The sequence below is a fragment of the Schistocerca gregaria genome, chromosome 4, assembly GCF_023897955.1.
Source record: "Schistocerca gregaria isolate iqSchGreg1 chromosome 4, iqSchGreg1.2, whole genome shotgun sequence".
Lineage (NCBI taxonomy): Eukaryota > Metazoa > Arthropoda > Insecta > Orthoptera > Acrididae > Schistocerca > Schistocerca gregaria.
Window position 1 is genome coordinate 466,280,308 of NC_064923.1, and position 21,490 is coordinate 466,301,797.

At 40.4% G+C, this 21,490-nt stretch overlaps 1 protein-coding gene across 1 annotated transcript in view; it reads left to right on the plus strand.

Moving 5' to 3' along the window:
• The window catches only part of LOC126266754 (tyrosine-protein phosphatase non-receptor type 23), a gene marked incomplete in the record, with an annotated part of 145,206 nt that extends 125,339 nt beyond the window's left edge, over positions 1 to 19,867 (plus strand). The window contains 2 exon segments of the mRNA XM_049971269.1: positions 13,309 to 13,455; positions 18,973 to 19,867. Coding sequence (XP_049827226.1) covers positions 13,309 to 13,455; positions 18,973 to 19,319 — 494 coding nt within the window.
• Positions 19,868 to 21,490: the final 1,623 nt, after the last annotated feature.

Genomic DNA, 21,490 nt, shown 5'->3' on the forward strand with positions numbered 1-21,490 from the left:
ATACGTTGCTACTTTTGCATTGTGCAACTCTAGAGAGGACATTCAATGTATCTGTGGTTTTGAACTGTGTGGCATCGTCTTTGGCCTGAAAACATCCTGGCAAAATTATTGACTTACTGCAATGCTCATTTCCACAATGTGATTGATACATTGAACCCAAAAATGAGAGAGAGCCTGCTTCATGTCTTTAAAGTATTCTAAGTCGACAGTTATAGGAAATAAATACCAATTGGCCGTTTTCAGACACCCCTTCTCATCACCAACCCCAGTCCTAACAGTAATTTTTTTTTCGTATAATGAGATATGTAAACCAAATTTGTTTGAAATTGTTCCAGATGTTCCCGAGTTAGGCTTTTATGCATACTTACCCATAGGGGCACTATCGGTATCCTACCATTGGAAGAAATTTTCCAATATTCCTGATATCAGGTGATACATGTGACAATTTTATACTGATATGTCACTGGCTTTGCCCCACCGCTTCCAATAAATGTGTATAAAATTTGGTTGACATTGCTCCAGGTGTTCATGAGATAAACTTCTATGTCACCCTCTTCTCACCCCCAGCCGTATGAATAATAGATAGTTCTTACTCTCACAGCAACCTTTGTAGGCATGCAAACCACCACACAAGAGAATTTGAATGTAATCAGATGACTGCTATAGGAACACATAAGAAGACAAACAAATATTCATTTTTATGTATTGTATACACTTCTGATTTACATATCAGTTTTCTGTCATGAATCTGAAATCAGGAAATCATTACATTTATTGTTAGTGCATCTTCTGTGCCTCTGATACCTGTTTGTAAGTGATATTGTTTCATAAATTTGTAATTTCGTCAGTTTACATTAAATGTAAAGTTCCTAAGCTGGAAGTGAAAGGCATTTTTTTTAAAAATACACTCCTGGAAATGGAAAAAAGAACACATTGACACCGGTGTGTCGGACCCACCATACTTGCTCCGGACACTGCGAGAGGGCTGTACAAGCAATGATCACACGCACGGCACAGCGGACACATCAGGAACCGCGGTGTTGGCCGTCGAATGGCGCTAGCTGCAAAGCATTTGTGCACCGCCGCCGTCAGTGTCAGCCAGTTTGCCGTGGCATACGGAGCTCCATCGCAGTCTTTAACACTGGTAGCATGCCGCGACAGCGTGGACGTGAACCGTATGTGCAGTTGACAGACTTTGAGCAAGGGCGTATAGTGGGCATGCGGGAGGCCGGGTGGACGTACTGCCGAATTGCTCAACACGTGGGGCGTGAGGTCTCCACAGTACATCGATGTTGTCGCCCGTGGTCGGCGGAAGGTGCACGTGCCTGTCGACCTGGGACCGGACCGCAGCGACGCACGGATGCACGCCAAGACCGTAGGATCCTACGCAGTGCCGTAGGGGACCGCACCGCCACTTCCCAGCAAATTAGGGACACTGTTGCTCCTGGGGTATCGGCGAGGACCATTCGCAACCGTCTCCATGAAGCTGAGCTACGGTCCCGCACACCGTTAGGCCGTCTTCCGCTCACGCCCCAACATCGTGCAGCCCGCATCCAGTGGTGTTGCGACAGGCGTGAATGGAGGGACGAATGGAGATGTGTCGTCTTCAGCGATGAGAGTCGCTTCTGCCTTGGTGCCAATGATGGTCGTATGCGTGTTTGGCGCCGTGCAGGTGAGAGCCACAATCAGGACTGCACACAACCGAGGCACACAGGGCCAACACCCGGCCGCATGGTGTGGGGAGCGATCTCCTACACTGGCCGTACACCTCTGGTGATCGTCGAGGGGACACTGAATAGTGCACGGTACATCCAAACCGTCATCGAACCCATCGTTCTACCATTCCTAGACCGGCAAGGGAACTTGCTGTTCCAACAGGACAATGCACGTCCGCATGTATCCCGTGCCACCCAACATGTTCTAGAAGGTGTAAGTCAACTACCCTGGCCAGCAAGATCTCCAGATCTGTCCCCCATTGAGCATGTTTGGGACTGGATGAAGCGTCGTCTCACGCGGTCTGCACGTCCAGCACGAACGCTGGTCCAACTGAGGCGCCAGGTGGAAATGGCATGGCAAGCCGTTCCACAGGACTACATCCAGCATCTCTACGATCGTCTCCATGGGAGAATAGCAGCCTGCATTGCTGCGAAAGGTGGATATACACTGTACTAGTGCCGACATTGTGCATGCTCTGTTGCCTGTGTCTATGTGCCTGTGGTTCTGTCAGTGTGATCATGTGATGTATCTGACCCCAGGAATGTGTCAATAAAGTTTCCCCTTCCTGGGACAATGAATTCACGGTGTTCTTATTTCAATTTCCAGGAGTGTAGTAAGTACACTTGTAAGTGTTGTCCCAGGTTAGGTCTATGTATTTTGTCCACAATTTTCCCAATGATTAGGTTCTATCCCTAAATTGATCATCTGCAATTTCCCTATTTGTTGCTCCATGGACTACTTTATTGAAGTCTTCTCTCTCTCTCTCTCTTTCCCGTGTAGTTGTTCCTGAAGACTTGTGTAGTATTTGCCATTTATTACCCAACCCTATGTGAGGTAAAGCAAAGAAGAATCATTGTTACGTCCCAGGAAAAAAAATGGCCATATACTATCTTACAAATAGCCCAGAACAACCAACCTTCATCCACTTTTTCAGTTCTATTTTCATTTGTAAGCATAGTACTGTGGACTCACACCTGATGCTCTGTAACAAATGAGTGTTCAAAATCAGTTTTTTTGTCATTTATTTTCACAGTTACTGCTTAATGTAAAAATGGACTTTGACTTTCACATGGATCATCTTCAAAAGATGTACGGCACCTTTGGATTGAACACTCATTTCTTATTTGTTGATAATGATAAAGTAGACTATTACTAAACAATCACAAATTTCTGAAAATTTGTGTTGGCAATAAAACATCCGACTTTGCAACATGATCTGCTTCTGAAAGTATAACAATTTATATCCCCCTGTTTCTTCATTTTTTGAGGCACACCTCAAAAGTGTCAGTTCATTTAAAAAAAATAATTCAGAGATCAGCCTGTACATTAGCATTTTTTGAAATTGTGTGCAAGAACCCAAAGTCCATATAGTATTGTTGCTATCTTTCACTCTTGGTACAGTGGGTGAAATTCAGGAATCCTAAGTGAAACTGAAATAATTCTGTAGAAACAAAATCAAACTATCAGTGTGCATCCTATATGAACATAAGCTAAGCCAGCTCATTGCATGTGATCAGTGGCAGGAGAATTAATATGATGGCCTACTGTGGCAAACATTCTGACAACATTATGGGTGACACCCCAACAAAAACTAAAGTGCACATTGCACTCTCATTCTTCTGTTGTGAAACTTATCTAATTTCTTCTAGCAACTGTACATATTCTCCCCATAAAAATGTGAAACTTCAGTGGCTCTCAGCATATCAAATAACATAGAGGACTGCAGCTAGGTAACATCCTAGACAACTGTCAGTATTTTAAAAGGAGAAACCCATCAGTTTTCAAGGCCTAGATGTGGCGAGAGGTTGCTGTGCATAGCAGTGTCAGCACCATCGCACAGCTAAAGATGACCAACAACAGACAACATCAGCAGTGAAAAACCAATAACAGGTCATCAAATAACACTAAAACTCTCCAAGTGATGTTAAACCAATTCTAAGCATAATTTCTTTGTTTTGGCAATAATCAAATTACACCCTGTAAAACAGTCCTCTATGCGGACGATACAACTTTTATCATATTCTTAAAAGAAACAAAAACTGAGGAAATATTAATTTGAAGGTATCAAACAAAGAAAATAAGTCCGTTAAACTGTTAGGAATGATGATTGACCAGAAACTTAGCTGGGAAAAACATATCACATACGTCTGTTCTAAACTTGCACGCTCTATGTTCCTACTTTATAAGCTTAGGAGTAATGTCAGCCAAAACTTACTGCTGCATTCATATTTTACTTATATCCACCCCCATCTTTCATATGGTATTCTGCTCTGGGGAAATTCTCCCAATTCAATATCAATTTTCAGATGGCAAAAAAAGCTCTTCGATGTATAGTGGGTTTATCTCTTAGGGATACATGCAGGGAACATTTCAAAAAACTTAACATCATGACAGTTCCTTGTTTGTACATCTACTATTGCTTATTACACGTAAAAGAAAACATAGCTTAATATCCCCTTAGGTCATCTGTCCACACCCACAATACAAGGCAAAACCACACAATTGATCTGCCATATTCTAGACTGTCCAAGATACATAACAGTTATAAATATGTAGACCTCGAACTGTTTAATATGCTCCCTAAAATTGTACAAACAGTATCTAAAAATAAATTTAAGACAACATTGGGTCAATGGCTCAAAGGTAAAGCATTTTACTCAGTTGATGAATATAAAGATTGTAATATGGCAGATTTGCTGTTTTAACATAGAGAAAGGTACCTCTGCCGGTAGTAGGACCTAAATTTAGAAAAACAGTACCTAACATATAGGCATAATAGACCTATTTCGAGTGCTCTATATTTGTATCAATAGCTTAGGTTAATGACATAGTGTTATCAGCGTGTATATGATAATGACATAGTGTCATCAACATGAATATTCCCCACTTAATATAAATCTGTATAATGTTTTGTTTTTTATTGTAAAATTAACGATATATAAAATTCCAAATGTGTGCTGTTGTACTACACTAACATTCATATGATTTATATATACATTGTTATGAGAATATAACCATCTTTATACTGTAATGAACTTATTGACGAAGCCCATTGTATAAGAAAATACTGAACGGCTAATAAAGATTCTTATTATTATTCTTATCTATGTTTGGTGATACAGCTCACAAGAAATCTTTGGATGGTGCAGCTTTGTCCATGATAGGAAAAGGTTTTAATTTGCACTAACGCCCAGTTGTTGATTTTCAAGTTCTGTCATACAGTTGCTTTTAAAGTGCATTGTGATGTTGCCAAGGAGGTTAGGAGAGGATATTGTGTGTTGACAAGGACATATTAGTTCAAGAGCAATATTACAGCAGCAGAGAGGTCTGCTTTGCATTCTCTCATGGTGGAGCATGATGTTTTTATCTTATCTGCAGACAAAGGCATTGTTACAGCTCTGCTAGACAAGTGGATTATTAATTATGCGCATTTTGGTGTGCAGCCAAGTTGTTGGTTCAGTTTTTCTGCTTGAGTGTATGACGACAACCCAGTGATCTCCTTAAGGTGCTACACACTGTATTGTTATCTGTAATCCCTGCCTTTAACATGGAGGACAGATGCCACTGAATGTTAACTGAGGTAGCATCAAAACCCCTAATGGCCCTATTTGCATGGAGCCCTTGGCTCCCGGAGATTATTAGGTTATTTACCCCTGCCCAATGCACGTCATTAGCAGTTTTCTACTTTGTTGTCAAAACTCTCCAACTTTCTCACTTGGCATAACTTAATCATTTTTCTCATTTGGGTTTGGAACCAGACAATGGCAAAAGAGCTTGAAAAACAAATATTCCTGCTGTGTTAACATCACACACTGCATACAGTGGTGAAACTTTATATATGGGCAGTATGTGAAAATATTTAGGTGTAAACCTAAAGGCAGAAGCTCTGCATTGTTAACAGATAAACACACAAAATATACAGAGCTTTACTTTGCTAGTTTTTGGAATAGAATTCCTTTCTCAAGCTACAGGAGAAAACACACACACACACACACACACACACACACACACACACACACACACACCTGTCTCACTACATTGTGCTAATCCGACTGTCAGCTCTTTCCTGACCCATGGTGAGTGTACTGTGTACTGGGGTGAGATGAGGGTGCAGTGTGGGGTGGGATGAGGTGGGGGATGGAGAGGGGCGGGAGGCAAGGAGGATTCCAGCAGCTTGTGGAAGAGTGGGAAGCTGTCTGTGGGTTAGCTGGGGTGCACATGGAGGAGGCAGGTGGCAGACAGCTGGGCACTCAATATACAGACTGGGGCATCAGATGGCAGAACGCAACTAGCTGACATGTATTGGGTCAGGATAATAGGAAAGGAGTGATGTGTGTGTGTGTGTGTGTGTGTGTGTGTGTGTGTGTGTGTGTGTGTGTGTGTGTGTGTGGTGGGGGGCAGCGAGTTACCTTAAGGGTGTGCGTGCGTGCGCGTGTGTACACCTAGCCAATATGTGTCAGCTAATTGTGTGCAGCCATCTCACATCCCAGTCTGTGAAGTCGAGTGCTCAGCCGTCTGCACCTCTCTGCTTCTCGCCTATTTCCTCACCCCACCCCACACTGCATCCTTATCTCTCCCCAGTACACTCACTTGGGCCAGAAAAGAGCCGGGAGTCAAATGAACCCAATGTAGGGAGACAGGTGTGTGTGTGTGTGTGTGTGTGTGTGTGTGTGTGTGTGTGTGTGTGTGCGCTGGGGAGGGGGGGGGGGGGCGCGCGCGCACACACACACACACACACACACACACACACACACACACACACACACACACACACACACACACACACACACACTTTTTTGTGTGTATCTGTCGATGCAGCAATTTTGCCTTTAGGTCGATCGTCTCCTTTACTCCTAAAAAAATTCATTATTCTCGACCAGAACTTTCTATACATTATTTAGGTGTTAATCATTTTCATCAGTGCAACATCTCTGAAGGGAATGGAGAGGGACAACTGTTGCTGATACCAGATAGTCTAAACCATATACTTTACAGTAAGTTGCAGAGTGTAAGTTTAAATGCACCTACAAAAGTGTTGTTGCTATTGTCACGTAGGAGACAGTGTAATTAGATGAGTGTCCGGCCAAAACACACATAGTACATATACCGCTACAGCACATTCCAGTACAGTGATGCTTGACATTTTTGGATATTTCTAGAATGTACTCAAACCGAATCTAGACATTAAAATTGTACAGTCCAGGTGAGTTTTGAACTCACGACCCTCCATGCAACAGTTTAGTATCATAACCACTACACCACGGTGATACTCGGCTTCTTCTGTGACATTGCTCCCTCTTTAAGAGAACAGCGTCTCGGTGTTATGTTGTCCTAGTCCGGGAACGAGTAATCGGTCCTGCATACCACGACTCCTGATGACTGATCCTCGCCCTGGTGGTGATCATCTTAGAATTCTTTTGCCGCTATGCTCTTCATCACATTTCCACTTGTTGCCTGTTGCTGGAGCTTTGAATTTACCCTGGGCTGCAGGATCCTCGTAGGGCTTCATTCGAAGGACTTGGGTGTCATCTTGTGTCGGGGTCGAAATCTTCAACTTCATAAGTAACATCATACAACTGTCTTACAACTTTACAAGGTCCAAAGTAGCTCCTGAGGAGCTTGTCAGATTGACCAAAACAGGAGTGAAGGCCCAGACGAGGTCACCAGGCTGGTAAATAACAGGCCGATGGCTCGCGTCATACCTTCGGCGATCGTTTTCTTGAACCTGCAGTATGCAGAGTCGAGCTAACTGCCGAGCTTCCTCAACTCTGGTTAACACCTGGCCAATGTAACCGATGTCCACATCATCAGGATGTAATGGAAACACAATGTCCATCGTCGTAGTCGCCTCACGCCCATGCATCAGAAAGAAGGGTGTAAATCCCGTGGTGTCTTGTTTGGTGGTGGCAAACGTCACAAAAGGTAGCACCTCATCCCAGCTGCTCTGCTCAGCATTGATGAACATTGATAGCATGTTGGTCAAGGCATTCAGCCTTCTTCAATTAACGGCTCAGCGTTTGTTACGCACATGCGTCTTGGAAGGATCTGCGGTTCTCGGCAACAGTTAACTATCCACAATTCACCAAATCCGTTCTTAAACAAGACGACAGAGTCTGGGATGACCAAGTTATTCTTCAGTGGTATGCTTCTCTTACATCCTACTACAAGATCCATGTGCTGATGCATGGCATGACACATGACAGTTACCTTTTTAGTGCTGACTGCAGGAATGATCACTTCATCCAGTTCACATAGCCTCCACACACTCAGATGCGTATCTTCCTGTCCACAGTATCTCATCTCGTCTAGCATAATCTTTGAGTGACCACAATCTATAATTTCCTGAGAAGCATTCCAAAAGTACCATCTGAGAATGACTTCATGACTACACTCTTGTAAGACGATAAATTCTAAGGACTATGTATGGCCAGTTATAACCACACGAATGGTACATCTTCCTGTAGGTTTTACATATCTCCCATTAGCCACCTTCAGCAGTTACGTTTTGCTGTTAACAAATACGGTTTTCTGCAACTGGCGACGGTACTTCTCCGAAATGACTGAATGTGATGCTCCAGAGTCCACAAAAGCTAGCACTGGTCGGCCATCCATGAGAATATTGACGTAGTTTCCTGTCATTCTTGTAGTGATCAACGGCAGAGGATTTTTCTCTTCGGCTGCCTCACCTCCAAGGAAGGTCGCACCCTTTAGTTATCCAGGTTGTGGTGGCTAGGTGATCAGCTGGAGCTTCTAAACGGTGATGGAGACCTTGCTCGGCATGTTGGGGAGTGTCCTCTCCAGCGGATAGCTTGCTGTGATGGTAACCTATGTCGTCCTGCACCCACATCCTCTTGTTCATCTTTGTTGTCCCAGATTTGGCATTGTAAGATTGGTCTGCTGTCTTCTGGCACGGGTGTCCTCAAATATCTGCTGCCTTTATTGACAATAGTGCACCACATGTCCCGGTCGTCCACAGTGGAAACATACTAGTTGGTTATCCTGGGTCCTCCAGACGTCAGTCTTCCTTGGTGCCCAAACAGGTTCCTCATGCGGCATTGTAGGAATGTAACTTCACCTGGACTCAACGTTTTCACTGTTTTAGAGGGAAATGAAGGGCGAGAGATTGAGTTCATTGTCTGTTCCACTTCCTCCCTTATGACCTCTTGAAGCATCTCGGTTTTTTGCTCGCCATGCAATCAAAGTGCCTTCTGAACTTCCTCTCTCCCTATCTGACTAAGAACACATGTGAAATCAGTTGCTTCCTCCATCACAGACATCAACACAACATTTGGAAGCAGTTCAAACTACTTGCATCTAATTCTTTTCTGATGCATTGACTCGATATATTGGCACCATTTTGTGAAGTCATCTGCTGTCAAAACTTCCTTCAGGAATAGGGTTTGATACATGTTCTCAGCAACACCCTTCATGAGATGTGCAACCTTATCTTCCTCGTTCATTCTAGGATTCACTATTTTCCACAGCTCCAAGGCGTCTTGAATGTAGGATGCTGTACTTTCTCCTGGATGCTGTGCCCTGCACTTTAATTTATCTTCAGCCTTGTGCTTCTGTCATCGTGTGTCACTGAAATACTTGTGCAATTCCACCTGGAATACTTCCCAGCTTGTGAACTTCTCCTCTTTGTTCTCATACAGTTGCTTGGCAATGCCCTCCAAGTTGAAAACTACATTAGCCAAACACACGGTGTCATCCCATTTGTTATATTTGGCTATGCACTCATATACCTTAAGCCACTTGTTTGGATCTTGGCCATTGTTACCAGAGAACTCAAAAGGATGTCTCATGTGGTGGCACGCCGTTGCTGCCATCGTAATGTCCTCTTCTTCTTCTGTCTCTGGTAGACTGTGATCTGTTGAATATGGCTCGAACTCGGGTTTCTCGCCACGTAAACAGGGGCTCTGTCATGGCCTGATGGGAGTCACTGTTTCGTTGTAATGTGCACTATCACAAGTTCCAATACCCAGCGTCTCCACCAGAATAATGTCACATAGAAGATGATGTAATTAGATGAATGATGAATACTAACTTCACTTAACGAAGGTTTATTCAGCACTTGCACAAGAGCACAGAGCAAACTGCCTCCGGTCAGAACACATATAGTATATATACAGCTACAGAACATTCCAGTACAATGATGCTTGACATTTGTGGATACTTCTAGAATGTATTCAAACCGAATATAGAAATTAAAACTCTACAGTTCAAGTAAGTTTTGAAATCGCGACCCTCCATGCATCAGTTTAGTATCATAACCACTACACCACGGTGCTACTCAGCTTCTTCTGTGACACTATAATCTTTATGGAATATAATGATACGTTAATTTGTGTTTCGCCCATTCATTTGTTAATGTCAGAATTGTGTTCAGTGGTTGAAATAATCTTTGTACTTTGTTCTCTTCTCTTGATTTCTCATTTTGTTATTGTTTCCAAGTAAATGACAGTGAATGCAATGAAAAGCAGCGTTGGTGCATTCTTGAAAACCATTTAAATATTATATTCTGTAAATAAATAAAAAATAAGTCTCTTTGCTCAATAATTATAACTAATATTTTTATTGTAACAGCTTAAGATTGTACAAAATTTCCTTGGGAAGGGATATTTACAACATTATTTACAGCTAAATAATCAACTGTACCCCCTAGAAAAGCAGTTCCCAACCTTTCTCACATCATTACAGTGCAGTCAGATATTAGTTAGTACCCCTCTCCACTCACCATCCTCAACATTAATATGTAATCAAAACTGAGAATAAAAAAGAATTTTGTTTGAACAGTTTCATTTTAAAAATGCCATATAGCAAAATAGTAGCCGTTACATAGTTACTGTTGTGTTGTGCAGTCAATTTGTTCACTTATTGTTGCGGAGTGAGTGGTGAAGCTATTTATGGTCCATTGTAAACTACCTGCAATTAAGAGAAGGCATTTTCATGAGATATTTAAGCATATGTGAAATACATGTCTTAATTTTATTGCCATAGATGGATGTTACAGAGAATGTGTAATGGGTGGACTATGTGAAGAAGATGCCCATACATTCGCTTCACCTGCTGGGAACTCCAGCGCATTTTTTTTACTTGTTAATTCTAACATTAGAAACAAAAAAATGTAAATGTTGGTAACTTGTCAGTATCACAGCCTTACAGAATAGTGATAATAGTAATAATATTCCAGAAAATAATGTCAAAAAGTGGAAAACCCAGGATGGTATGCATCAATATTGTGAAAAGGAAAGTTACTACTCATCATATACTGGAGATGCTGAGTCGCAGATAGGCTTAACAAAAAGACTGTCACAAATAAAGCTTTTGGCCGTTAAGGCCTTCATTAAACCCCCCCCCCCCCCCCACACACACACACACACACACACACACACACACCCGCGCGCAACTGAAACAACAAATGATGTCATTTTGTGTCGCAAATGCAACTGAGCCCTTTTGTGTTTATGCCTCAGAAAATTTTGTTTTATCCCACGGGGATTAATTAATGCCAGATTGGGAACCATTGCACTAGAATAAAGCTCCATATTATTGTGGAGCTATTTCAAGAATACACGTTTCACTTGACCAACAATTGCTGCCTGATAAAAGTATAAGAATTACTCTGGTATTGATGTTTTCCAATTACCCTGTAAATAATTTCCCTGCTTGATGAAAATTCATAGTCATCTTGTAGTTGTGTATGTAATTACCGGTAATTACATTATTTAAACTGATTGCTCATGTAAAATGCATTGTATGTAATGAAAGTTGTTCTTACCCGTATTTCCGAATTATATTGTGCTCATATAAAACACATTATATGTAACAAAAAAACGACCTGCCTTATTTTTCAGATTGTATTTGCTATTTCTGTTCTATGTTGCCTGTAAGGTGTGCACCTTGTGAATTTTAGTAGCCACAGTGAAGTTATTAATTATGAGTGCTAACTATTAACTAATGAGGAGGGTGTGGGATAATGTTTAATTAATGCCTCAGGCAGTCAAGATGTAATTGACGTGGTCTTTCAAGAAATATCCTGACATTTTATCATGAGTATTTGTTCAACAAACAAACAAACAAAGTTGTTTTATTTGGTGTTGGAAATGGTTTCCCATCACTTGCAAAAACAGTGCCATTGTACCTATTCTGCTATTTACACTTGAGAATGAATTAATGTCTCATTATCTATCTCCAATAATCCCAGGTAAATAACCATCAGTCACCAATGTTAGAGCACATACTGAAATTCACATCCTCTTCTTGTTATACTGATGTGCAATAAGAAGAAAGTTTCCCCTTTGTCATCCAGCCATCAAGTTGATGCACTCCTGAGTATGCTTAAACTTTCATACACTCATACACAGTGTGTTCCATTTCCATTAGGACTCTGGCTGTGAAACATAAAAAAAAAAATCGTGAATTATGTCCACAAAATCACTGTATTTATTCACAATAGTCCCCCCCCCCCCCCCCTCAGTCAATAAACAGCAGAGATCATTTTAAAAGTGTTTTGAAATAGTCATTGTAGTCCTTTTTTGGAATTGCATTTAGTGCTTCAGCACAATTTTCTTAGATATACTTAAGTTTGTCATAAAGGTGTCCTTTCATTGCCAACTTCAATTTGGGGAAGAACCAGAAGCCAACTGGTGCCAAATCCAGCAAATATGACAGGTGACCCAGGACTTGATCTGTTTGTGGGGCAAAAACACATGTGCGATCTTCACTTTGTGGGTTGGGGTATTGTCATGGAGGAGTGACCAGGAACCTACTTCCTAGTATTCGGGTCAAATTTGATGAATTCTCACTGACAATCACAAAACTTAACACACAACCTGATGTTGCCTCATTGCTCCACCACCATTTTCCGATGAGTGTCAGACTCATACTGTTATGTTTTTGGTGGGGACCCCTGCCACAACAATGCTAGTGCCTTGATCTTTTACATGGCTGTTGTTGAAACTTCAAAGATTGTAGCACCACAACTCGCCACAAGATAGCAGTGCAGTTTGGAATTTCACACAAGCAGTCCTAATGGAACTGGGAAACAGTGTGTGTTTGCCCACATGTAACTGAGTCTGCTGAACAGGTAAATGCTTTGGTTCTCAGTTACAAAATGCAGCACCATGTGTGAGTTCTAGTTGGAAATATACCTGGATATATTGGGAGGTGGTTTGGCGAATGATGTATGTGATCTGAGTTTTCTTTTAGTGTTTCATAATTTTAGCCTATTCCCTTAATAATGTGTAAAACGACCATTGTTTTAGTGGCAGTAGCTAAGATGGTTTGCATTAGAGGCTTTCTGCAAAAAATAATTAAATGTTGTAAGTTTGCAACAGCTTAGCTATGAAGTAATGGAAAATAATATTTCCATTACCCAAGTGCAAACTTTTGTAATGCTACTTTCATCTGGGGCATTTAATTACTTTTTGCCGCTTGCCTTTTTTATGTGGTTTGGACGTTAAAAGATGACAAAGACTGAAAAATCTAGCAATTTCATTAGTCTTTTATATTCCAGTAACAGTATTTCCTGTATACACAGTAGTGATTATCATGCTTTATTCATAACTTAGCTTTACATATTGCTCTCAGGGGGAATCCTGACAAGTTGTTCGACATTTGAGGACAAGCGCAGCCGAGGGGGAAAGTGCCATACACGACATCCTTCGGAAGACTTCCTGCTCGGGCCACCCACTGCTCTTAGCCAGCTACAATCAGGACTCGAGAAAATGGGGTTAGGTAGCTTCTACTCTGTACCTGCTTTAGCCCCTGCTAACTTTCCTTGCTTGCTTAGCTGCAGTCATTTAGAGTACATCATTAGATACCATCATGCTTTACATTTCACTGAATGGGAGGAAACCGAAATGCACAGGCGATATCGTGACTTAAAGAGAGCATGATTGCTATTATATAATGCATTTTTTTTTAGTAGAGACTGTGAAATAACATTAGTGTGTGGTAGATCAGTAACTTAAGAACTTCTCTCTCTCTCTCTCTCTCTCTCTCTCTCTGTGTGTGTGTGTGTGTGTGTGTGTGTGTGTGTGTGTGTGTGTGTTTTCTTCATCTGTTTTAGCATGCATGCCGACAATTAAGCACTCATGGAAGTGTGTGAGCAGGTATCTGCACACATTTGTTCTTTGTTGTCACATGCATTCATTGTTTATACAGGGTGAGGCAGCTAAGTCATAACACCCCTTGTATGTCCCCAACTGTAATGGATACAAAGATGACGTTTGGACAGTGAATGGCAGGAACAGGGGCTACTTGAATACATCACATTTCATGTTTGTGCTGTTTTTTATTGCAGAGATATGAGGCCAACCTTTTTTTTTTTTTTTTTTTTTTTTTTTTTTTTTTTTTTTTTTTTTTTTTTTTTTGGAACCCTATGTTAAATTCTGACATAACATAATGGGCTTAAAACGATGGTTTCAAATATCATAACATTTAGGCAAATAGTTTTTGAGACACAGATACACAGATATGTTCTCGTATTGTGTTCGTCCTTTGAAGCGGTGTTGCCCAATGCAACCCTTCCTGTTGTGTAGAGTACATTGTAAGCATCACGAGTCCATCCTTACACAAACACGCCCATTTACCTGACAATAGTAATATATACTGCGATATTTTATGCAAAAATTAATTGTGATGTCGCCTAAATATTATCAGTTATTTGACAACTGTGATACCAAAATAGTAGACAACATACAGTATTAAAATACTACAAGATGTTAATACATTTTAAGTAACAGAAATACAAATGTAAATGAGGAGGCCCTTATTGGTCACAATTATTTTGTATGTGTTTGTTTTTTTATTTGAAGATATTTACTATTGATCACAATACAAATCAAATAGACATAAAGATGCAAAATACATACTGTACATGATACAAAACTTTACTGAAGCATGTGCTCAAACTGCTTCCCCTCTGCTGCAATGCACATTTGAAGTCGCCGTTCAAATGATTTGTGAACGGCTGCAAGGGTGTCACATGAGATATCAGCGCACGCTTCGGTGATACGTTGCTTCATATCGTCTGGCGTAGTTGGTATTTCAGTGTACACTTTATGTTTGATTGCTCGCCACAGAAAAAAAAATGAGGGGTCAAATCAGGAGACTGGGCTGGCCACTTCACTTCAGCACGTCGTCCTATCCAACATTCCGGGAACTTTTCATTTAACAGCTCTGTAGCCACACAGGAAGAGTGAGCAGGACAGCTATCATGTTGGAACCACATGCACTGACCCGTAGTTATGGTACCTCTTCCAGCAAAATGGGCAGAATGTTTCGCAGGAACTGTGCGTAGTTATTGCTATTTAATATACCCGGAATGACGTACAGCCCCACAATGACATTTCCGACGATGCCAGACTATACGTTAACACTACATGGTTGATGATGTTCTACCTGTCGAAGCCAGTGAGGGTTCTCTATTGACCAGTAATGCATATTATGCAAACTCACATTACCGCAGTTGGTGAAAGTCGCTTCATCAGTAAAAAGCACCTGTTGAAATAACATTGGATCATCTTGTAGGCACTGCAGAGCAAACCGGCAAAATTGCTGGTGCCGTTCAAAATCCACACTGGAGAGTGCTTGATGTAATGAGAGGTGAAAGGTGTGAAATCTATGCCGGTGCAATATGTGTAGAACACTTCTCTGATGCATACCACATTCCGAGGCTATATGTCGCGACGAACCGGTAGGGTCATTATGCGTGAACACTAGAACGCCCTCTTCATGTACCTCACCAGTTGCAGTTTTCTGCCTTGTCCTCTGTATGGCGTTCCATGATCCCTTCAAGTAGTTTCTTGAAAATTCATGCAAGAACTGGTGCGCAGGACGCTCAGGTTCAGAATACAGCTCTCCATGTTGCTTTATTGCTCTAACAGCATTTCTTCTGCTTTCACCAAACACTAGAAGCATATCTAACTTTTCTTCGTTGGTGTACATGTCTGCTCCAAGAAACTGTGATGGAAATGCGATGTCTCATTACCCCAGCAGCACATTTATACCCTTCTCCCCAGCTACCTCGTGTGTCACCTTGCGGTATTATCGAGAAGCAGGAAAACAATGCCTTCCCCATTAAGTTCCTCAGTGGTCAACAGGAAAGGTCACATTGGACAGTGCCGCTTCGAAGGACGAATATGATATGGGAACACATCTGTGTCTCAAAAACTATTCGCCTAAATATGATGATATACACACATTTGAAACCATCTTTTTTTAGCCCATCATGTTAGCTAAAATTTAACATAGCGTTCCATTTAAGAAGACCAAAGATGGCCTCATATCTCAGTAATAAAAAATAGCACAAACATGAAATGTGATGTATTCAAGTAGCCCCTATTCCTGCCATTCACTGTCCAAACAGCATCTTTGTATCTATTGCAGTTGGGGAGATACAAGGAGTGTTATGACTTAGCTGCCTCACCCTGGTTACTGCTAACTCAATATGATCAGATAATATTTCGCGAATGTTATAACAGGAATATTCTTTGCCACTGGAGGTTTTTGTCACATTCTGCCAGAATTCATTCTAGTATAAAATTAATTATACTGTAACTTTCAGCTAAGATATAATGCCGAGGTGAGTAGTTATCTTTGACGGCCAACTGTGTGACATAAAAAAGCCAGTCAATCTGAAGCTTTCGGGATAAAGGAGGTACTTCATATGAAGACAGAGGAATATGAGGATGGATAGAAAAAGATGTGTTAACATTGCCAACAACAGAACACCCTCCAGGTTCAGAAGTGTTAAGTCCTTCTGCCCCTTTTATGTCATTTATTTTGATCTACTGCAGCCTTCTGTGGTGGTAAACAAAAATTATATTTTGGACAAAGATTTTAATTTTACTTTCAGAGCTCCTTGTCTCTTTGCATAATTTTATCTTGGAACTGATAATGTGGTTCTGTGGATGCTCATGTCATTAAGTAAGAAATGATTTTTTCAAACTTCTGAGGATATGATGAAAGTGGAACATATGCAAATATTTGAAAGTGAAATTTGTACTGTAGAGGCAACTGCTTGTGATGTGTTCATCTTTGTTTCTTTTGAACATTCTGTGCAATTTTGAAAACAGCTATTTTAATGAATGCAGATCCTTTTCTTTAATGCAGTAGAACCCATGAGTAGGTACCATTGGTGTCATGTTATGAAACATTTGCAGGAACTAATGTAGGGATTTCGATATGGTTTACTATGATACTCAAGACTAATTCACTAGGAAGATTTGTGTATATAATTTATCACACTATGCCAGACAACTTCCCAGATGTAGATAACTAATGTAGGGATTTCGATATGGTTTACTATGATACTCAAGACTAATTCACTAGGAAGATTTGTGTATATAATTTATCACACTATGCCAGACAACTTCCCAGATGTAGATACTTAGTGCTGCCCAAACCAGGACAAGTTGCTAGTTTTGGTCGTAAATACTTTTCCTTGAGTTACGTTATACAAATGAAGATGGATCACTGCTTGTCAAATAAAAGAGATACTGAGCAGCAAAAAAGGCCATTTGGTAAGTTGTGATATGCCATTTATGAAGTGTGCTGGAAAGTAAATATCAGTTTGGAAAAAAAGTCATAAAAACATTTTTGAAATGAAAATTTATTTTTACGAGAGAGAGTGAATTTCTTAAACTCTACATAGTTGCCACCATTGTTGAGACATTTGTCATAGCAGAAACCAGGTTTTCTATGCTCTCTTTGTAGAAGGATGTTGCCAGTGAAGGCAGCCACTGCTGAATACCATTTTTTTCATCATTTTCTGATTACAGGTATTAGGTTCCTTCCCAGAGGTGAAACTGTCAATGTGGCAATGTGGTATGATACTGTGAAACACTTAGAAAACTTCACTGTAAAATTCAGAAGAAATTGTGTGGAATGCTCAAATAAGACATTGTTTTGCTTCATGATGATGTGCATCCCCATTCTGCTGGTGTCACTCAAAACTTTATTCAGCAATTCGGTTGGGAGCAGTTCAATCACCTTCCCTGCAGCCCTGATATCGCACATTCTGACTAGCATTTGATATTGAATTTGAAGCGTGATCTAGGGGGAAGCTACTTTGGCAGCAGTGATGATGCAAGAAACAACATTCAGCAGTGGCAGTCTTCACTAGTGGCACGTTTCTATGAAGAAGGCGTAGAAAAGTTGTGGCAAATGTCTCAGCAATGGTGACAACTACATAGAAAAATAGTTTAAGAAATTCTCTTTATTATAAAAACAAATGTTCGTGTGATAAAAATGATTACATGAGGATTTTTTTTCCAAACGGTACTTACTTTCAGACACGCCTTGTGCATATTGCGCTCCATCTTGAACTTTCTATAGATCTTTATTTCCCTGAAATTACAGGATGCAATGTTAACATATTTTTAAAAAGGTTGCCTCCTGAAGAATGAAGGATGAAAAAAATGGTGCTGTCAATTTAAACATTTCACAAATGTGTGCACTATTTTGGGAGGAAAAAGACCCATGTCCTGCTGGGTGTTGAAAGCTGTTAATATTGTAAAACCCTAACTATAGAAGGCCAAGTTTATACAGTTTTTGGGGTTAATAGAGCCAAGCATTAATTTCAGTAAAAATTTAATAAAACTACCAAATATTTTCATGAAAATTGAATTGGAATGGTCCGTCTTCCAGTGCATGTCTCTTTCTCCTTCCACTATCGTGTTCATGCTTTTAAAAAACAAATGATAAATATTTTATTGGTTTGGTGCATTTGTTCATTTTCATTGGCAGCAAGGTCTGTTCATTTGTTTTATGTCTTCTAACAAAACAGATGGCTTCACAGCCCAGTGACTCTTTGTAATGCATTCTCTTCAGGGTGCTTTGTTTTCTTTGCAAGAATACATGGTCACCTTTCTTCTTGCTGTAGCAATTTTCAGTTTTGAAGGTTTTTGCTAAATCTTTCTATGAATTGTGTGAGTTGCAGGAAATGTGGTTGATGGTTTGTGCTGTCAGGAAAAATAAATAATCGTGAGAGGTTGTATGGTTGACAAGCAGCGCTGTATGAACGGACTGGTCAAATTTCTATGCAGATACGTTATATAAGCCAATTGGCTGCTGATCTCATGTACTTGTTGCATAATGTGGATGATATCCTGTAGTAAGCATTCTTGTTTCCAAGCAGAAAGTAAATGCAACTTAGATAACAGGAGATTTGCTTGTTTCTCATATGTCTGTAGAGTTTAACTGCATAGTTCATATTTTGATCTACTCAAATTTTGTATTGTGTTTCAGATGCAGCAAAACAACAACAGGAAACTGAACTGAATGAGAATCCATATGTTGCTGAAAGAAAAGTTCCTCTTAGCAGTGCTGGCAGTAGTGTTGATAATTCTTGTAATTCTTCTGGTCGCACCTCCCCCTTGGTCTCTCCACCATCTCCTTCAACACCGTTCTTCTTGATTGATCCTGCTCGATTCAACTTAAAGCCTGATGCTTCTGGGACAAAGATGCGCAGGAGGTATTCACGTGAAAATTTTAAAGTGAAATCAAAAGATGTAACAGAATTGGACATCGGGAAAGATATGTCAGATGATCCACTGAGCAAGATAGATCCACTGTGGCCTCTAAAACGACAGTAAAACAATAGTTCCACGGCTTTAAAAGCTGTTACAAAGCCTGATAATGTTTATATTTTGTATTTATCTAGTCAGTTTTAGCATGTAGGCAATATTTTAGGTACAAATCATGGTTTTTGGAACTAACTATGATTTATTTTTATCTAGGCAGGCTGTAGAAATTATTTTAATGTGATAGTTTATAAATACGCTATTCTGATTTTATTGTTTCACCAGTATTTGTACTTCCTCAGTGACTTTGCGTGGAGAGAGAGAACAGTCACTTACGGCATGGACTATTCCCCCCCCCCCCCCCCCCCCCCAAAAAAAAAAATGTGAAAAAGGAAAGAAAGCTGTCTATTTCTTTAAATTGTAGAGTTATTCGTTATCCTAACAATGTATCCTGGTATCTTTGCAAAAATATTGTTAGCATCATCCTGATATGTCAGGAGAATGATGCAAGCTGGGGCCACAGGTTTAATACTTTGTTGTTTAAGGCTGGAGTGTGCGAAGGCTGTAAAAGTATTTTTTCTCTGTCACAAATGAAATTAAAACATCTAATGTTGTTATTATTTTTGGTTTCATTATTAAGTGTATTTACGTGGTAGATACAACTCACTGTATGTTAGAGTAGTACAGAATTATTTGGAAATGGCTGGGTTAGATAAGATCACAAATCAGGTGGCACAGAGGAGTCCTTTGATCAACAAGGTGAACAAGGGGGAACTTAAGGTGTATTCTCAGAAAATGTTTGTTTCAAAGGTGACACAAACTGCAAATCACGTAAATGCTAAAACAATCAGAAGATCTCATAGAGTGTTAACTCCCAAGTTGGAATATGAACATTGTAAGGAAAAGAGTAGATTGCTAGTCACCATAAAGACAACACATTGAGTTGACGACAGGCAGATTGAAGAGACTGTTATACATTTAGCTTCAGCCAAAGCCTTCCTCAAATCTGCAGCAGTTCAAACCGGAATGCATAATGGTTTGAGCTGGCAGAGATGGTGGTCATTTGTGCACGATGTGTGCTTGCTTATGTTAAAGAATGTGTATGTGTGTGTGTGTGTTTGTTTGTTTGTTTGTTTGTTTTGGCTTTGGCCGATAGCTAAATGCGTAACAGTCTGTCAGACACACATTCATCAGATTACTGCTACTTCACATTTACACATTACTGTTTACCTGTGAATGTGCACAATTTTAAAGCAACAACACAAAAATTTACACTGCACAAAAACTTTTATTCACCCCTGTTGAAAGAGATAAGATCATTCGGTATGCATTTCCTGATTGCACAATGGGTCGAATTTTAAAAATATTGTGAGTGCATATTAAAAAACCAGGGTGTACTGTTGCAGTTGTTGGGCATTGTTGTCATGAGTTCCTGTAAAGCTCAGTGACTCTTGACTGCCCATACATTATTGCTCTTGTTGTGCTTTCTCACTGTTGTTTAAAAAGAGATTAAGATGGGGGAAAAAGATGAATAGGAATCTGTTGCTGGAACACTATGTTGATATCTAGACGCAACCTGGATACATGTACTTTCCTATTGTCTGTGAGTTTAAAGCTGCCGAAAGCGTAACAAATCCAACCAGAACAATATACACAGTCTTAGCAAAAACTGTACATGTGAGTATTAGTAGCAAACTCTTGTACAACCAGATTGAAAACAAAACTTTGGTAATGAGCTATAGCCACCAAGGATTCCCAAGTCTTTGAACGATGTACCAGACCCTTCCCTCCCTCTCTCTCTCTCTCTCTCTCTCTCTCTCTCTCTCTCTCTCTCTCTCTCTCTCTCTCTCTCCACCCCCCCCACCCCCCCCCCCCCCCAATAATCTAATTCTCTCTCTCTCTCTCTCTCTCCTCTCACACACACAACAAATTCCTCTTCTAGCACAGACCTGTGACAAGGGACTAAAAATAAAAAGAAAGAATAATATTATACTCACAGGCAAATGAGCTAGACTGGGTTGAGGAAACAACTTTATCCTAAATTCTAGCAATCAAAGGGCCTACACGGTCAATATGCTTAGAACCCACGATTATTTGGCAGCTATCAAATTTGCTCACACACATCTTGCTATCATGTGATTGAAGTTATGCCAACACCAGTATAATGTCTGACGTCACTGTCACATGACAAATCAAACTTGCATTTAATATGGACTTGCATTTAATATGGCAGCAGCTTTCCT